The 17,336-nt window shown below is 41.2% G+C and overlaps 1 protein-coding gene across 1 annotated transcript in view; it reads left to right on the top strand.

Moving 5' to 3' along the window:
- Positions 1 to 17,336, top strand: part of bcas3 (BCAS3 microtubule associated cell migration factor) — a 296,065-nt gene that overhangs the window by 68,999 nt on the left and 209,730 nt on the right. Inside the window, exon 16 of the mRNA XM_053422123.1 lies at positions 13,989 to 14,139. Coding sequence (XP_053278098.1) covers positions 13,989 to 14,139 — 151 coding nt within the window. The remainder of the gene's footprint in view (positions 1 to 13,988; positions 14,140 to 17,336) is intronic.

Here is a 17,336-nt window from a genome sequence, read left to right as displayed (position 1 = left end):
TGTTAAAAGTGTCATCAACCCCCCCCCCCCCCCCCCCTTCTTGCTCCACAAACTAAAGTTTAACTGAGAGCTGTTCACTATGAAGTAAAGGGACCTTTCAAAAATGGAAACGTTTGATACCCCCCCAATAAGTGTAGTAGTTGAATTTATTCGAAACTACATTTTTTTTACCGATAATGGTTTCACATAGGTGTAAAGAATTTCACACAGTTATGTGTAATGGATCTATTATCACGGCCTTTACACAAAGTATACTTCTATACTGCTAGGAGTTCTGTTTTCATGCCTCGTGTGAAGAGTGCTGTGATTTTTAAGCCTTTTTAGTTCCCTTAATATTTTAGATGAAGAAATATTAACATTTACAGAGTGTAGTGTACTTGTTTGGTATGAGTCCAATAATCTTTTGCAAAAGCACGATTTGTTGTGCGCTGGATAATAAATTAAACTTGTCAGACAAACCGAAAACAAGATGATTGTCACCCTCAGGAGCAGGCATATATTTATATGGTGCAAGAGTACCGAGAAGCACACAACCCAGTGGGTCATTAACAGTTCACCAGTGAGATCTGCGGGGGGGCAAGGTCATGTAGGTCTCCTGGTGTCTGTTATTTGGAAGATAAATCGGCTCCAGCACATCCTGCCACATGTAAATTTAGAAACGCAGCAGCCCTCCACCGCTGCTGCCACCAGCATTGATAAAAACGCCATAATTTGAGCAGTTTTCACCGGACGCAAACACACTTGAGTCACATTTGCTTTTGTGTCTGGCTTCCGCCTGTTTTCGCGAGCCGGGTGTGAATTTTGGGCAGGGGAGGCGGTTTTGTGTGGCTGGCAGAGAACAGCAGGGTGAGGCGAGCCGGGGGCCGGCCCACCTAGCCACAACAGCTGCTCTGTGATTGTCGCCAGTGAGGACAGCATTGATTTTTGGGAAGGAACTGTAGAAAAGTACACATCCTTCTCAGAGCTGCCAGCCCAAGCCGCCGGCACACCTAAAAATAGAGGCTGCAATTGGCTGTCTTCTTGTCACTGTTAAAATCGGCCATGGCTATTTGCGTCCGTTTCTCTCTCCCAACTTTTCTCTCTCCAAGGCCTTTCCCCTGTGTGATCAATGTATTGTGATTTGAGGTGATGACCCATAATGTGAACGTCCCACACTGTAAAATGTGGTTTGTCTGCGGCCCAGTGCATACACGGCTAAATTAGTAAGTGCAGTTTCTCTGCACAGGGCAGAGGTTATTGAGGCTATAGCCGGCATATGGCAGCCACTGTAGACTTTTATTATTCAGATGTTTTTCAGATCCAACCACAGCACTGTATAATGCTGCGCTCCGCACTGCACACAGGTTTTCTGCAACTTAATCATAATAATCTAAAAAGCAGCTTTGATTCTTCACTTGACCCGAGTTCATACTTTGCCCTTGAGTGCTGCCGTCGGTCGTGAGGCTTTTATCTACAGATTTGTTTTACTTTCATTGTGCGGTACCGTTCAATTCTGTCCCTTTCAGAGACACCTCTCTGGCAGTTATGACATTTGGCATAAATGTCCCATGTGGCATTTCTCAACATGCATGGGCGCCTTTCGTGTGTACACACGACGCTGGTCATACACGTCCCAACTGTAAAACATCAACACAAGGCTATTAGTCAGTGCAACAGATTTGTTTCCTCACCGAGCCGAAGCCCTGGTGGTCCGATCACAGGGCCATCTGGGCCCTGGCGCTGGTTCAGAGAGAGGGGGAGGCAGAAAACAAGGTGTGACGGGAAACTGTTAATTCACATGTTGATAAAGGGACACTTCCTTTCTGCTATTAGAGGCTGACGGCTTGCTTATTTGGGTTTGGACTTTTGTTTTATCTCGCCTCCCTCCTCCCACCAACGCTCCGCTTCGTCAGTCATCGTCCTGTGGTGAAAAACACCAATGCTGTGCTGTGGCCGATGCCAAGGAAACATTACCTCATAACTGCTGGCGTGTGACACGTATGTTCTTGGCCTCGCTCTGACCTTGTTTTTGACAGTATAGTTACTGTAAGTTAAACAGTCACAAAGAACAGGCCGAGATGTTGAAATCCCTGTTTCACGCAGCTACTCCACGGCTTGAGCAGAGCCCTTTAGTATGTTTTAATTTCACAAACGTGTAAACAGTATGAAACTGTGAGATCGATGACTCGTTCAGGTTTCAGTCATCGTGATGAGCTGCCTGCTGTGGATTAGTGTCCGGCCCGACTCGCACCAAACCGGCATTCACGAAGCCACCGCAGGCCCAGATCAGCCCCTTGTTTCATAACTTCCCTTTGTCTGGGTTTTCCACTTTGTCATTTTGACACTTTATATACATACATATTTGACCAGCCTTACTGGAGCCTTCACTGACAGTATGAGCTCCCTCAGCAGGTAAAGTTCACTCAGTCGTCTTGATGACTGAATTGTAGATTTTAATGTTTGTCCATCTTTCTTCATAATTTAAGGACTTTTGACCACAATTACTTTAGATTGAGACTAAAATCTATTTATTTAATGTTAAAAATTATTCATCAATTTTTCTGGACAATCAAAGTTTTACTTCACTGCATTAATGCAAATAGGTATAAAATCAATCTGTCCTTAAAGCATTGCTTGTCATTAGTTTATACCATTGTCCACGATGGCCACTTGTTCAGCTCAATTCATTGTTATCATATGTTCCTTCAGTGAAGCTCTGCCGATTTGATATAAATAGTTTTTTTTCATGAAATAAAAGCCCTGTGAGAACACTGAGGATGCTGCAGGACACTGTGGCTTACAAGGACTAACACAATCTCTCTGACCTTGTCATACATCTTACATACATACATACACAAACACACATCTACACATGTATTGGCACCAACCACTGACTTCAGACATTTATCAGCGACAGCAGACGTTTGTATTGTGCTTCTGTGTCTCAGCTTTAAATAAACAGGGGCCGTCAAAGACACCAAATATAAATTTGTCACATAATTTGTTAAAATAAAATTCACAGGCAGTAAATGCTATTTACGAATTGAACACATCAGATGGTTTTTAGTTTAACTGAGATAAAACATTATTACGGCAATTTTTTACAAAGCAGGGGTAATGTATGTTTGTAGCAAGGCAGCAAAGCTTGGTGGCAGCCCCGTGTTTCAGTACCCAGGTCGTCCTCCATGTGGTGCTGTGTGGTCAGGATTCCCAGCATGCAGAGGGAGGAGCAGGCCAGAGACTGAGAGGAGAGCACTTGTAAAGATTAAGCTGTGCGAGGGGTTTTGCCTCGATACAAATCTAACAACAGAGACAGAGCGGGGTAATTTCTCCATCTTTTTTTATGAATGGTCACTTCCTCCAACTTAAACAGCTTGCAGCCCTTGTTTGGAGTTCTTTTTAAAAAACACAGTTCAAACAACTGTTTTGTGTTGAATGTAGAGACTTCATAGTCACAATCTTTTCTTTCTGGCATTTTCTCTCCTTTTTTGGTCTTATTATTTTTGGAACATAGAGAAGGTGAAAAAGCTTTTTTTCCTCTGTGGATGGTAAACATTAAGATAATTGACTTTTTAAAAACTGCTTAAATTTGTCTTAACCCTGAGCAGTGATTGTTCTGATTATTACTTTACTTTATTTGGCACAAAATCCGTCATCAAATTCAAATTCTACTCTTATATCTTAATAATTTAACCTTTAAATTACTCGTCAGCGGGAAACAGGAAATTGTAAATAGCATTCCAAAAGGAGCAGATATCTTTTAAAAGCCTTTTTCCCCCTCAACCTGCCATGCAGTGAAGAGGATTAGGGTACGTACAGTACATTACTTTTTACATTTGATTTAACAGTTGTTTGCTATCAAAGGTAAACTAACATTAGCAGCCAGTTTGTTTCGTTTTTTTTTTGTATTCCTCCGGTAGGCTTCTCCCTGTGGTCGGCAGAGGAGCCAGAGCTCAGCTCGGCTTGTGTCAGTAAACGGAGAACTCAGTGCAAAACCACACTGCAATCGAACAAGCTGTTTACCCTGAAAATTAGCCCTCCCCTGTACTTTTAGGGCTTTTAAAGCAACCAAAAATACACAGTGCGAGGAATATGTATCTTGGCTGGCAGTCGTGCTCCGTCAGAGGCCGCTGTCCTTTTTATACGGACCCTAATAACTCAATCTCCACAACCACTAAACCCTCTTAACACCGGGTGCTTGCCGCTGCACTCATCATTATTTGATTTGCAAAATTGTAAGGTAGAGATAAAGAAATAAAGCTGGCTTGCCATTACACACAGACGCACTTGTGGCTTCCAGCTTATTGCCTGCCATGTGAAAAGTGCACACTCTGAAAAGCCAAAGCCTTCCATTGTCACACAATCAATGGGCTTTACATCCCGCCTTTGTGCCGTGCCACGTGTGGATCCTCTTTCCAGGTTTTTGTTTCTCTCTCAATTCAGTTTTTATTTTCTTAAATTTTTTGTGTGTTGTTCGTGTCCCTAACGCCTAAGACGTGTTCATTTTACACTATTTATAGAAATAAACAGGTCCAATAGAAAGGTATCATTTGTTAAAGATACACTGCAGATTAAAGATAACACAAATGTTTACCTCGCACCTGCTGATCTATTCTAGGTGTACATTTTATAAAGTATAAAACCAACACTAAGACTTGAATATAGATAAATCGTTCCTCATGTAATTACATTTTCCTGCATGTTGCTCTTTGCAATGTGTTAACAACTCCCGTGAGTCACCAGTGTGTCTGTGAAACACATTCACAAACCTTTAGTGAAAGACCTGTTCTCGTTGATAGAAACCTGAGATAATCTGAACTAAAACAGAAAGTATTTCTGTTTCAGGGTAAATGTGATTTAGCTCTAGTAAAGGCAGGTAACCAGATTATTACCATAATAATATCTCAGCAGGTCACAGTTTGGGTAACCTCGTAGATTTACATTCTGCGACCCTGAGCAGAGAGCTTGTCCATTTCCTGTTTACTCATATCATGTCTAAGTGTTTTTGACACGTCATTTATTTAGACTGGGATGCTGTCACAACTCAGATGGCTAATTTCGGATCAAAGTGGCCTCGTCGCCGTTACCGGTTTCTCAGATGGAGCTTCTGTCACAGCCGCATGTAACCGGGATGTCAGTCAGTCAGCATTAGATCAGCGTCGTCTTTAAATGGTGGAATTAAATCAGATCTATATGTGCAGCCGCTCTGCCTGTGTGAGAGTGTGTGTGTGTGTGTGTGTGTGTGTGTGTGTGTGTGTGTGTGTGTGTGTGTGTGTGTGTGTGTGTGTGTGTGTGTGTGTGTGTGTGTGTGTGTGTGTGTGTGTGTGTGTGTGTGTGTGTGTGTGTGTGTGTGTGTGTGAGCGCAGTGTAGAACACGAAAATGGCTGTGGATGTTTGATTATTAATGCAGATGGAGCTCCTGTGATAGAACACTTAACAAAATACCAGTGTTAGAAAGGAGAAGAGCCGACTTCACTCTGCAGGAACATCCCTTTTCATCAGTGTTAGAATATTCGACCCTAATGATTTTCAGGCAGTTGCTCAGAAACACGGCGTCGCACGTGACATCAGCACAGGCTTGTCATTATCTCCTCTCTCTCTCTCTCTCTCTCTCTCTCTCTCTCTCTCTCTCTTATTGTTTGCTGTCTTTCGGAGCATGGAGTTAAAACAGGAGTTGCAGTTAAACGGACGCAGCCGTTCTGCTGTCTGACCAGGGAGGTCGGAGCAGGAGGCTTCATCTCATTACGCTTCAAACGCACACTGTCACACAAATTGACTCGAGCATCGCTTATAATTGATATTTCTTTTAAAAGGCAGTGATCCTTAAATTGTTCTTCCAAATATTGTTCACATACAACACACCATTCATCTCTTGTGTTGCAGTGAATGAATATGATTACATTTTGTTATTTTTTGTCCTCATCTGTGTCCCCTTTTTTTGCTGCCATATTTCATGTGTTACTGTTTGACATCTGGCGTCCACATGAAATAATTCAAAATAAGGGACAACTGCTCCTATTTTCATACAAACATGAGCCTAAGGCTTTTGTTTTATTGTCCAACAAAAAAACATACTCAACATTTTTAAGAAGCTTTCTCGGTCCTGTGGTATAATTTTAATTTAAATCCATCCTTATTTCTCAAAACACAATGGACAGGATAAAAAAACACTTCAACACAATTTTAATTAACCTAAAATACTTCACATATAATTTGTATTTAACCAATATTAGTGAATATTCTATTATCAAAAATAAACAATGTTAATAAAATCTCTGGGTTTTCAAATATTTGTCACTTCCATTAGAAAATTATTTTAATATAATATATAAAATATTTTAATAAAATATATATTTATATATATACCTATATATCAACATATGTTTCATTTGACATTCTGCATTTGCAAACATGTGTGTATGACATTTTATACATTTTTTAATTATTGAACGGCTTATAAAAGTCTATTCTTTCATCAAAGTTCCCACCCGGTCATGTTCTGCTGAGAGCAAACAGAAGAACGACAGAGAAACCGTCTAATGCTTCCTCTCCTTTTGCTCCTGCTCCCTCTAAATTGGTTTGAAAGTGTGTATGCTGTATACTTGCATCTGTGTGTTAGTGTGCAATACCCACCCCTCTTTCTCTCTTTCTTTCTCTCTCTCTCTCTCTCTCTCTCTCTCTCTCTCTCTCTCTCTCTCTCTCTCTCTCTCACACACATTCATTTCACCCTCCTCCAGCTTCCCCCCCACCCTCTCCTGCTTTCCCAAACATCCAATCATTGGCCATAACCCGCCCCTCTTTACTGTGAGGTACTAGCTCCTTGACCCAAATCAGATGATGTCTACACACACACACAAACACAGACACACACACACACACACACATATGGTTGGAGTGTGGGTGTCATCTGATCCAGTGGAGCTGGCTGACCCCCTCCCAGCTCCTCTTGCTGGCGACTCGGCCCTGTCTGATGAGGCCTTATAAATACTGACATGCTGTAAACTTGTAGATCTGATTTCAGGGTGCTGTTTGTGTGTGTGAACCCGTGTGTTTTGGCAGAAATGTGCATGTGTGTTTTTTTAAATATATGTTTCACCTCTTTGTTGCTGTAGTTTTTTTTTCTATCCCTCTCGGCTTCTGATTTGACCTGTTCAAACTCCGACTCCACCGGGGTCTGAACACGCAGTTTGTCTCATACAACACGTTACGCACTGAAAGCTCATATCTTTTTTTTAAAAACTCTCCCTAGTTTTATAATGGCGTTAAAAAAGTAATGACTAGGGAATTTTGTTTAGCTATTGTCAAGCATCTTCTCTCTCTTTTTTTTTTTTTTTTTACATGAGAAACAGCAATAAAAATACAAAACGTTGAGAAAATGTTCCCAAACAGGGCTGTTAATAAAAGCTCCCCACTAGCTCTCGATTTGGGAGCAGGGGACCGGGCAGGAAGCCATTTTCACACAGGCCGTCCTGACCTCCACTCCTTGCTTAGACTGAAAATAGCAGAAGAGCAAGATTGGTGTACAAAGAGACGAGAGTGGTTTTTGGGGAGGGGGTGGTGGTGGTGGTGGTGGTACGGAACTGAGGAGACAGATCCCACTGCCACAACGTTACCTGAGAGAGGAAGAAAGAAGGAAGAAGGAGGGGGGGGGGGACGACCTGATGGTTTTTCCACCAGTCCTCCGATTCCTTTGTGACAGTAAATCTTGTGAAGTTTATTTTCTTTGCAGCATCTGTGTTTTATAAGGGCTCTTTTAATTTGTTTTTACTCTGTCCAGTGGGGGATCCCCGCTCCTTCTTTTTTCTTCATCTTCCCCCTTTGTGTTTGACCCTTTCTAGCCTTCCCCTCCGTCCATCTCTCTTTCTTCCTTCTCCTCCCTTCAGGTTTTTTTTCTCTCACCCCGTCTGTCCTCATCCTGTGGAAGTGAGTGTTTTAATAATGATACTTTGGGGATCTGGGATGGCAGAGCAGCTTTCTGCTCCTGCAAAGAAAGACCTCAGTCTCCCCGCCCTCCCTCCCGCAGCCTCCTTCTTTCTCTTCTCCCCTTCTTAAATCCCTCCCTCCTTTAACATGTCTGGGAAACTTGGACTATCGAGGAGTGAATGGTGGAAAGTGGGAGAGACTGATACTGGTTTACCGATATTAGTCATTAAACAAATATATAGCAATTGGAAGCCAGTATTTGCCTGTCCCTCACTACCAGTGGTTATATATAAAATATCAGTGTGACGCTTTTTTCAGGTTAAATAAATGTCAAATCTAGATCATCAGATTTAAAGTTTTTGATTGACAATAATCGGAACACCTTATTTTTTACATGAATAAATGAAGAATCATCCCTCAACGTTTGACCAATTTTTCTGGCTTAATCACAGCAAGTCAATTTGGTTTCTTATAATTTATTTGAAATATTTCGTTAGTATTTCCATTAAATTGTCTGATTCTGTAAAATTGCATCGTTTTAGGCACAATGTCACTGTGAGGTATTTATTTTTTCCTGCAATCTTTTTTTCTGTCCACATCCTTATGAACCATAAATCTGAACGTTTGTTTTGTATAATCAGTCTTATTTTGATTATTTCTATTTGCATATTAAATTCTATTAAATAGGCTCTCTCTCCCTGTGTCATTAATAAATCCCAATAATAATTATGAGAATTAATAATTTTTGATTCAACAAGGAGTCGTTTTATCGCTCTACCTACTTGTGTTTCTCTTCCCCTCACGGTTGGAATATCATCTCCAGGTCCAAGATCCTCTTTGATTCCCAGAGCATCCCCCAGCGCGTCACGTGCCTCACCTGCTCCCTCACCACCCCACAGCCCAGTTTGTCTCCAGTCCTTTTTCCTTGACTGGACCATATTTGAATTATTCTGTCTTCAGAGCTCGTCCTTGCACATGTTGCCTCCACTTCGGAAGGTGCTTGCTTGTATTGGATGCAAATTAGGTATTTAAAGAGGGAAGAGAAACATGAGATAGCGTGACACCGAGCAGCTGAGGAGAGAGAAAAAGTGCGAAGGATAGGGAGCGAGGCTTAATATGAGAAGAGAATGCAAATGCTGTTTTGGCAGGGAGGGATGGATGTACTGACGGACGGATTGAATGGATTGGAGGCGAGCTCGATGGATGGTCGGATTAAGGTAGAAAGAGAGATGGGGGTCAGGTGGCGGTGTGTGACTTTTTGGCTGGGTCAGAGTTTTTCTCTGGACGACAGCGACAGAGCCGGATTTGCATTGATGGATCTTCTTTCCATGTGGATGTCGTGTATCAGTGCTCGGGCAGATCACGCCCCGGTCATTAATCAAATCGTAGCCTTCGTCTAGAGCTATTTGTCTACCAGACGCTTCTCATCTGTCCACCTCGCTCCTTTTCTCTTTCTCACTTAGGTCGGCCTTTTCCCTCTCTGCTTCATGTCTAGTTTCCTTTCTGCACAGACCCATTACACAGTCTTTTAAATTATTAGAGATTAAACCCAGATAACCGCAAACTTGAATCTCAACAGGTATTAAATAGATGATTATGATGAAACAAAAGTGCCATCAATAGGAGAGCAGTTAATTCAACCAGTGCTGTAGTTTTAGTATCAGTGGTGGTGGTAGTAATAATGGTTTAAATAGCAGCTGCTGGTGATGATATAAAAAGGTAAAAACCCTTTAATATTTTTCTCTACGAGCTGTAATTTCTACATCTAATTGTAATTCTCAAATATTTCCAAACATCAACAATCTAAGTTGTCTGTTTATATGGTTCTGTTTTCTATATTAAAGCCCAGGCCTGAGTTCCACTACCACTGTTAGCCAATGGTGAACATAGACACACCCATGATCGGTCGTTTGCATGTGTCTGCTCCAGCAAAAATAACAGCAAAGAAATACAGTTTGACTGAATTGCATCGCACAAGTGTAAACCAGCCGAATTAAACATCCTTACACAGCTCCACTAATCAGAGACAATCATTTGATCTGTGTCCCTTCTAAGCAGGGCTTCCTCAGGCATTGTCTTCTCTAGATTATTAAATATTATATAATATATATATAATTATTATAAATCCTAAATTATATAAACGCTAAAGGTGTGCAGATTAAAAGTAGTCAGAGTAATTCCCTGAATTTGTACTATCAAATTTTTCTGAAATGTGGTTGATGCTGGTCTGAAGAGTGTGTGTGAGAGACTAGTGACTTCAAATTCAAAGTGTAAACTAAATAGATTTATAACAACAATTTTCGTTTTGTACAGAAATCTATGTATGCACTTTTAACATCACAAATGTATTATGTCCCTCGTTACGTTAGTTATCACCTTTTGAACCTTGAACTTTTCAGAAAAAAAGGTTTGCACATTTTTGGTGTTCTGAATTATTGTATTCTTTTGTATTTTTGTATTGAGGCCTAACTGTGAGCACTGGAGCTGCAAGAGCAACGAGATACAAACCCAGATGTCCTCGGCTTTAACATGGAGTCGGACACAGGGGAATCATTTCTTGGAAGGCTGAAAAGAAAAATATAAAAAACACTAACAAGCACATTATTGCAATTTACCTTTTAAAATGTTGACTTGGTTGATACAAGTCACAACTATTCATTAAAGATAAATACAAGCCTTCCCTTGACCTATGTCCCTCAGTCCCCTCTGAGTGTGAGACAGCCCACCGTCACGCACCCATCTCCCCAAACATGTACACAAACAACTGTCTGTCTCTCTGCCATCCAGACTTTCTTTTCACGTATCATCTTCTGCCGGTACGTGATCTCCAACACGTTTCACCACCGACTTGTCTTCACTGTCTGGGGGCTTGACGGTTCAGGGCCCCTTGGTCTTGAGTGACAGCGTGGTGTGACCGGTGTGGTCAACAGTCCTCTTGACCCCCTGTCTCAGTCAGGCTACACCTGTTGTACACCCACAGCGAGGCTTGTTTTTAAGGGGACGGACCAGTGGCGAATAAAGCTTTGGAGCACAAGTTAAATAAATTCATCGACACTGCCATACCTTGTTGTTGCCCTTGTTCTCCTCTGGGAGCTGAAGCACCATTATGGCTTTTCAGGCTGCTTCCTGTACAGACGTTCTCCCTCGTCTGCCCTCTCCCCTCAACACAAAAGGTGGCTGCCCAGGCTCTTGGGGTGTAGCACTTTTGAAATGTGAAGGGCCTTCAGTAGCTGCCTTAGCACAGACGTCTGTTAGTCTGACCAAGAGAGGGGTGGAAGGAAATGAAGGACAGGTTTGTGTAATGGCCTCCTCTCCCCCGGCGAAGGTCAGGCAGCTTTGTTGGCCGGCGGAGGTCTAAAAGACAGGCCTTCGGAGAACCACAAAGCGGGAGGTTTGGCAGGACTAATGAAACTCAGGGCTGCACGTTAATGATCTAAAAGACTGGACCAAAACACTCAGCAGTCCCTTTCCGCTCGCATTCAGCCTCCTCTTGATCGCTCCTTCCGAATAATGACAAGCCACTCTCCTCCTCTACTTTCATTGTAACCTTTGATGTCCGCCTTGTTTTCTTTGTCTCCGGGCCCCCCCCTCCCTCCCTTTCATTCCTTTATGTTACGCGCCTGTCACTCATCTATTACGGCAACAAATGGAACAAGGAAAACATTCAGAGGGTGTATTGTGGTGCATGCACAGCTTTGCTCTTTATTTCTTTTGAATGCACTTGAACTTGGAATTTTCCTTGGTCTGCCCATTGAATCAGCAGGATACAATTAGAGCTATTGTCATAGGATTACAAACATATTTGTTTTATAATCCACATTTCTAATCCCCTATAGTTAAATGTTTCTTTGTAACTGTTTATAAGTGACTGTTTCTTTCCTCATTGTATTTCACACTACTACTAGTACTACTACTACAATAATAATAATAATTGTAAAAATAATAATTATAATAATTATTATAAAAGTCTCACTTCCCTCTGGTTGGTAAGCAACTTCCAGATTGGGCCTCCACTCAGTACAATGGAGGTAAATGGAATTGCACTTTGGGTGAAACTATTATTTACAAGCTGGGCATTTTTTTAAATGAAAAAAAAAGTAAATCAGCCACTCTGGATCACAATTCAACTTTCCACCATATTAGAACAAACTATTCAATTAAATCCAATGCCTTTCAGTTTTATCAGTTCAACGCACTTAATTTGAGTCCTTACAGTATTGTAGAGGAACAGTTCCCACAATGAGCAAGCACTTGGCCAACGTGGTGAGAATCAGTCTCAGTGTGGGCGGCCATCTGCCTCAACCGGTTTAGGTGAGCGGAGGAAATCTATATCGGACATAATCACCTGCATTAGAGAGATTTCTCATGCACATGCTGATGAACTTCATTATAAAGTGTTATTGTTTAATCATTTAGAACATCACACATTGACAAATATACATTAGATTTACTGAAGCCTGAACAATCACTCTTAATGAATAAAAAAAAAAAGAAATTATTTGCTTTTTTTCACTGAAATGTTTTGTATGGTCTGACCGGAGATTTAAAGCACTGAGCAGAATTCCAAACATTAATGAGATGATAAGATATGGATGGAAGCTCCTGCTGAGGCCAAAAGGAAACCACATTCACTTAGGCCCAGTCAGCCATCAATGCCCTACAGGTACCTACAGGTTCAGTTTAGTGGGGACTGTGAGCTGGCACCATGGCTGAGGAACCTATTAGTTTATATTTTGCGAGTCATCACCATTGTAATATTGTGCAATGTCTTTGGATACATCATATGATCCTCATATGGAGCAGATCATTAACCAACCCTCAGCGCTCAGGAGAGTGTCTGTCCCAGTGGACATAATATCTCAGAAACAGCATCTCAGGGAATCTCTTCAAATTATCACCAAACTCATACTCAAGCAGGAACTGATTCCATTTTGGTGGTCAAAGGTAAAAGCCACAACTCATTCATTTAGGTTCTAGTAATGACTGAATTAAATATTAATAAAACAAATAGAGTAAACAATGAATTTGTGACATTTTATGAGTTTGTATGTGCGTGTGTGTGTGCAGGCGTGCGTATAAGCAAATAGTGTTGCAATGTTGTCTAACTTTATGCATTAATTGCATAAATAAGTAAGTACTCTCCCATCTGAAGGGGCCAGGCAGGTCCTTTAAGACGCCCTTTGACATGGCCTGATTATGTTTGGTTGGAGCTGCATAGGATATATGAGAGGAGATATGGTCCTTTGGATCATGCGTGTGTGTGTGTGTGTGTGTGTGTGTGTGTGTGTGTGTGTGTGTGTGTGTGTGTTTGTGTGTGTGTGTGTGTGTGTGTGTGTGTGTGTGTGTGTGTGTGTGTGTGTGTGTGTGTGTGTGTGTGTGTGTGTGTGTGTGTGTGTGTGTGTGTGTGTGTGTGTGTGTGTGTGTGTGTGTGTGTGTAGAGCCTGTTGATTGGCCTTGATTAACAGACTTTGAGGCACATGAAGCAGAGCTAGAGCCCTCGTAATGTTGCATCTTGAGCTGGTTATTTCCAGCCATTCCACAGGAGGCCTTGAACCTTGCCTTGTGTGTGTGTGTGTGTGTGTGTATACGTGTGTGCATGAATGCGTGGGTGCGTGCATGCATGTGTATTTGTCTCTATGCATGTGAGAAGTTGGGGGGGGAAATTCCTATGCACAATATCAAACAATGCCTTTTTCTTGCAGTAGATGTGTTTCTGTTCCCTAAATAAGATCTTTTGGTGATCTGCTGAATCCCTGGTCTGCGATTCGATATGAATATAAATTTAAAAATCTGATTAAATTCCAAGTGAGCAATGTTTAGAATTAGCATCTGTAAAGACCATTGAACTGCAAAAAAAACTCCACTGAGCTCTGAAAAATGAATAATGTAGAAAAAGCAGTACCAGCATTCACAATGGGATTCTCTGTATTATGCAGCCATTACCTGGGAAGGCTCCTGATTGACATTTTTGCCTGTTATGTTCCCATTTAGGTCTATGAAAAGGACCTCTGCGACCTTGCTGTTCAGGGAACTTGCAGTTCTATTCACTGAAACATGTTATAACCCTGCGTTTTGTGTGTTTGTAGCCAAGCTGAACAACCAGGATTCGTACAACAACTTCACCAACAACAACATGGGGAACCCGCGGCTGTCCCCGCTGCCCAGCCTCACGGTGGTGCTGCCTCTGGCTCAGATCAAACAGCCCATGACCCTGGGAACCATCACCAAACGCACCGGGTAGGTAACAGCCACAACTACACACCTCTGCCCTCTATCATCCACAGAGATCCAGGTCTGTGGCACATGAGTGATATACAGCTCATTATAAAAGAACCCCAATACTTTATTATCCCAGAATCCAGAACATGGTAGGACAAATCACAGCATAGGATCTCCTCCGGTCATTAACAGTATCACGTGTATTCATTTTAGTACTTTTTTGTGCTTTTCAGTAAATGTATACTTTGTCATTATTGGTTATTAAGTGTAGATTGATAAGGGGACAAAATTAATTCAAACCACAAGCATAAGCTCTAACTTAAATGTGAAAAAGATGATGGCGTCTGAATACTTTGTGAATGTACTATAGTTTATACTACTTAAAACTCAATATTTACCATTTATAAGCAGCATAAACATATTTATAAATCATACCCAATAGGAACAATTGTTTTTATTACCAGTAAAGCACGTTGCATCTGTTACATGTTTATACACGCTTACAGGTTTTAGTCTGCTCATCCATGTGCTAAAAAATCTTATGACAACCTGTGAGTTCATACTTGACCTTAGAAATAGTCATTTGACCAAACAGTTTTAACCTAAGGGTTTATTTGTGTTTTCTGTGTGTGTTCTTTGTGTGTTCTGTGTGTATTTATGTATGTATGTGTGTGTGTGTGTGTGTGTCTGCCCTTCAACTCTTGCTTTTCACACATTTATCAGTTATTAATCAATGGAGTTAGATCGTGAATCCGGATCAGTCCAGTCACTTTAACACCGATGTTCTGGCTGTCCGCTTAACGTCTTGTCTCTGTCTCGATACATTTTCATTTAGTTGCCCTCGGAGCTCTCATTCACGTATCTGCTACTTGCTGACCATGGCTGAATGAGAAATTAATAAAGCATTTCCTTATATATTTTGTCAATAGATAGAAGAGGGCATCCAAGAGATATATCAAGTATAGGAACAACCTTTAAGAGATGATTAGAATTAATTTTCACTCCAATTTGCCCACAACTGTGTTTAGTGAACTCTGTGTATAGACGCCTCTCTGCCACTTCTGTGAGAAAAGAACATCAACACGTAACATGGATGCACACAATATTTTATAACTTCAAAATCTTCACGGGTTATTGTGATCCACGTGAAACCTTTAAAATCGTCTCCAGTTGGACTGGGTAGACAAGGGTTTAATGGCAGCCTTCCTCAATTTACATTTTGACCACGGTCACGTACAATTTAAGATATACCACATTCAATAATAAACATCATGCTGTGTTTTGCTGTCCTTTGCCATCAATCACATTGTAAAAACACTGTATGGTGTCGGCAGTGTTCTTGTGTCGGCCAAGGCTTTTCCCGTCCCACGTCCAGCTGATGCTCATGGACTCCTTTTGTCTCAGACCACCACTTTTTTGCATAGGGTAATGAAGCACAAGGCACATGTGAACTCATTCTCCGGCTGCTGGGGAAACGGCGAACATGCATCATTCATCGCACGAATGGTTATTAAACCCCTGCCAATAAATTCAAAGTCCTATTCGAGTCATATTTCATTTGGTGTATCCCTGGGAGCTTTGAGCGCGAAAACAAGTTCAGTATAAACACAAGGCAGCTCTGATATCACACACCTCCATCCTCCCCTTCTCCCCCCCTCGCCTCTTGGTCCTTCGCCCCAACATTGAAATTATGTAGTTTTAAGACCATCAGCATTTACAGGCCTTCGCTAAATGCATTTACATAGAGTACAGGTGGCCCCACAAATATGGGCAGATTTTAATATTTTCATTTAAATGTAATTTTCATGCCCTGTTTGAATGGGAAATGCTCTAATGACTCGAGCAGATGGCGAGGGATCTATTTCTGTGTGATATCTGATGGGCGGGCTATGAGAATGAAAATAGAGACGTGATCCTGTGCAACGTAAACATCAGGTCCATCATTAGGATTCCCTCGCACGGTTCATTTGGCTTGTAAAATTTGTTATTGCCTCTGAACAACTGTGGCACACAGCTTTGTATATCTATGATGATGCTCTGGGGCCAGTGGTTGGAACTTGGTTTTGCAGTTGTGATATATAATTTCACAAAAAGAATAGAGTGTTCTCAAAACATCTCTAATTTCTTATTTGAGGCCTTACATGTTAATCAATTCACCCTCAGTGAGATCTTTACAATTGATTATATTGATCATTAGTTTATACTTCCCTTATGACATATTCAATCAGAAAAAGGCCTCCTATATTTTGGGGTTTCACATCTTTTCCTGTGGTTTTCTTTATTGTCTCCATGCTATATGGGGCAGTTCTATTTATTTTATTTGTGTCAGGTTTATGTGTTCATCACTTCATTTATTAAGCTGTGGAGCTTCACCCTCAAACAGTAATCTCTAAATTCATTTCTTTTTTTTGTATGATGATTCGGGTCAGCATGTCAGGTAGATGTCCTTCGGTTTAAAAAATGAAAAATAAATGTTGTCTGTGCCAGCAGCTTATTACTAATAATGGTAACATTCGCTAGTTGAATTACTATTATAACAAGTAATTATGGAGCGAAGAAATGAGAAATTAGGTTACGTACTATGAAGAGCAACCAAGTCTGCATCAGGAGAGCTGGGGCGGATGGATCTGCTCATAGAGCTTCATGGGAGACCTCTGTTCATTTCCTGTCAAAAAATAAAAAGTCAATATTGTTTCTATCAGCGATGACGTTGTATTTTCAGCATCGTAACCACTGTTTTGACCGCGAAGGTCCTCTAAGCTTATGAAAAACTGAATCCAAACCCAGTAACAGTCTGTTCATAAACCTGGACCAACTCCTCCACAACGTTAACCATTGATACACTTCAGCATGTTTATTGTTGTACACTTGACGATATAGATCTGACACCATTGCCCCAGCTTCAGGAGACCGTCTGATCGGTGGCATCAGAGAGTTAGAATAAAAACTGAATATGTGGTTTGAGGACCTGATGCACCACGTGGGGCTTATTCCTATTTTGTTTAGTATTATTGAGTTTCTGATGTTTAACAGAGGCCATATTGAAATTGCACAATATTGCACTGTAGGAACTCAACACTGAGATGAAACTGGCTTTGGATAGAAACACAGTATTGTTTAGTTGGACCCATTCATCATTAGTTTTCATCTATTGTACTTACATATGGGGATGTATATAAAAACATAAGCGCCAAAGCGACGTATGGCTCTTATGT

This window comes from Pleuronectes platessa, chromosome 5 (genome assembly GCF_947347685.1).
Source record: "Pleuronectes platessa chromosome 5, fPlePla1.1, whole genome shotgun sequence".
Classification (NCBI taxonomy): Eukaryota; Metazoa; Chordata; class Actinopteri; order Pleuronectiformes; family Pleuronectidae; genus Pleuronectes; species Pleuronectes platessa.
The sequence above is the reverse complement of the archived record's forward strand: the minus strand, read 5'-3'. Positions and strand labels throughout refer to the sequence as shown.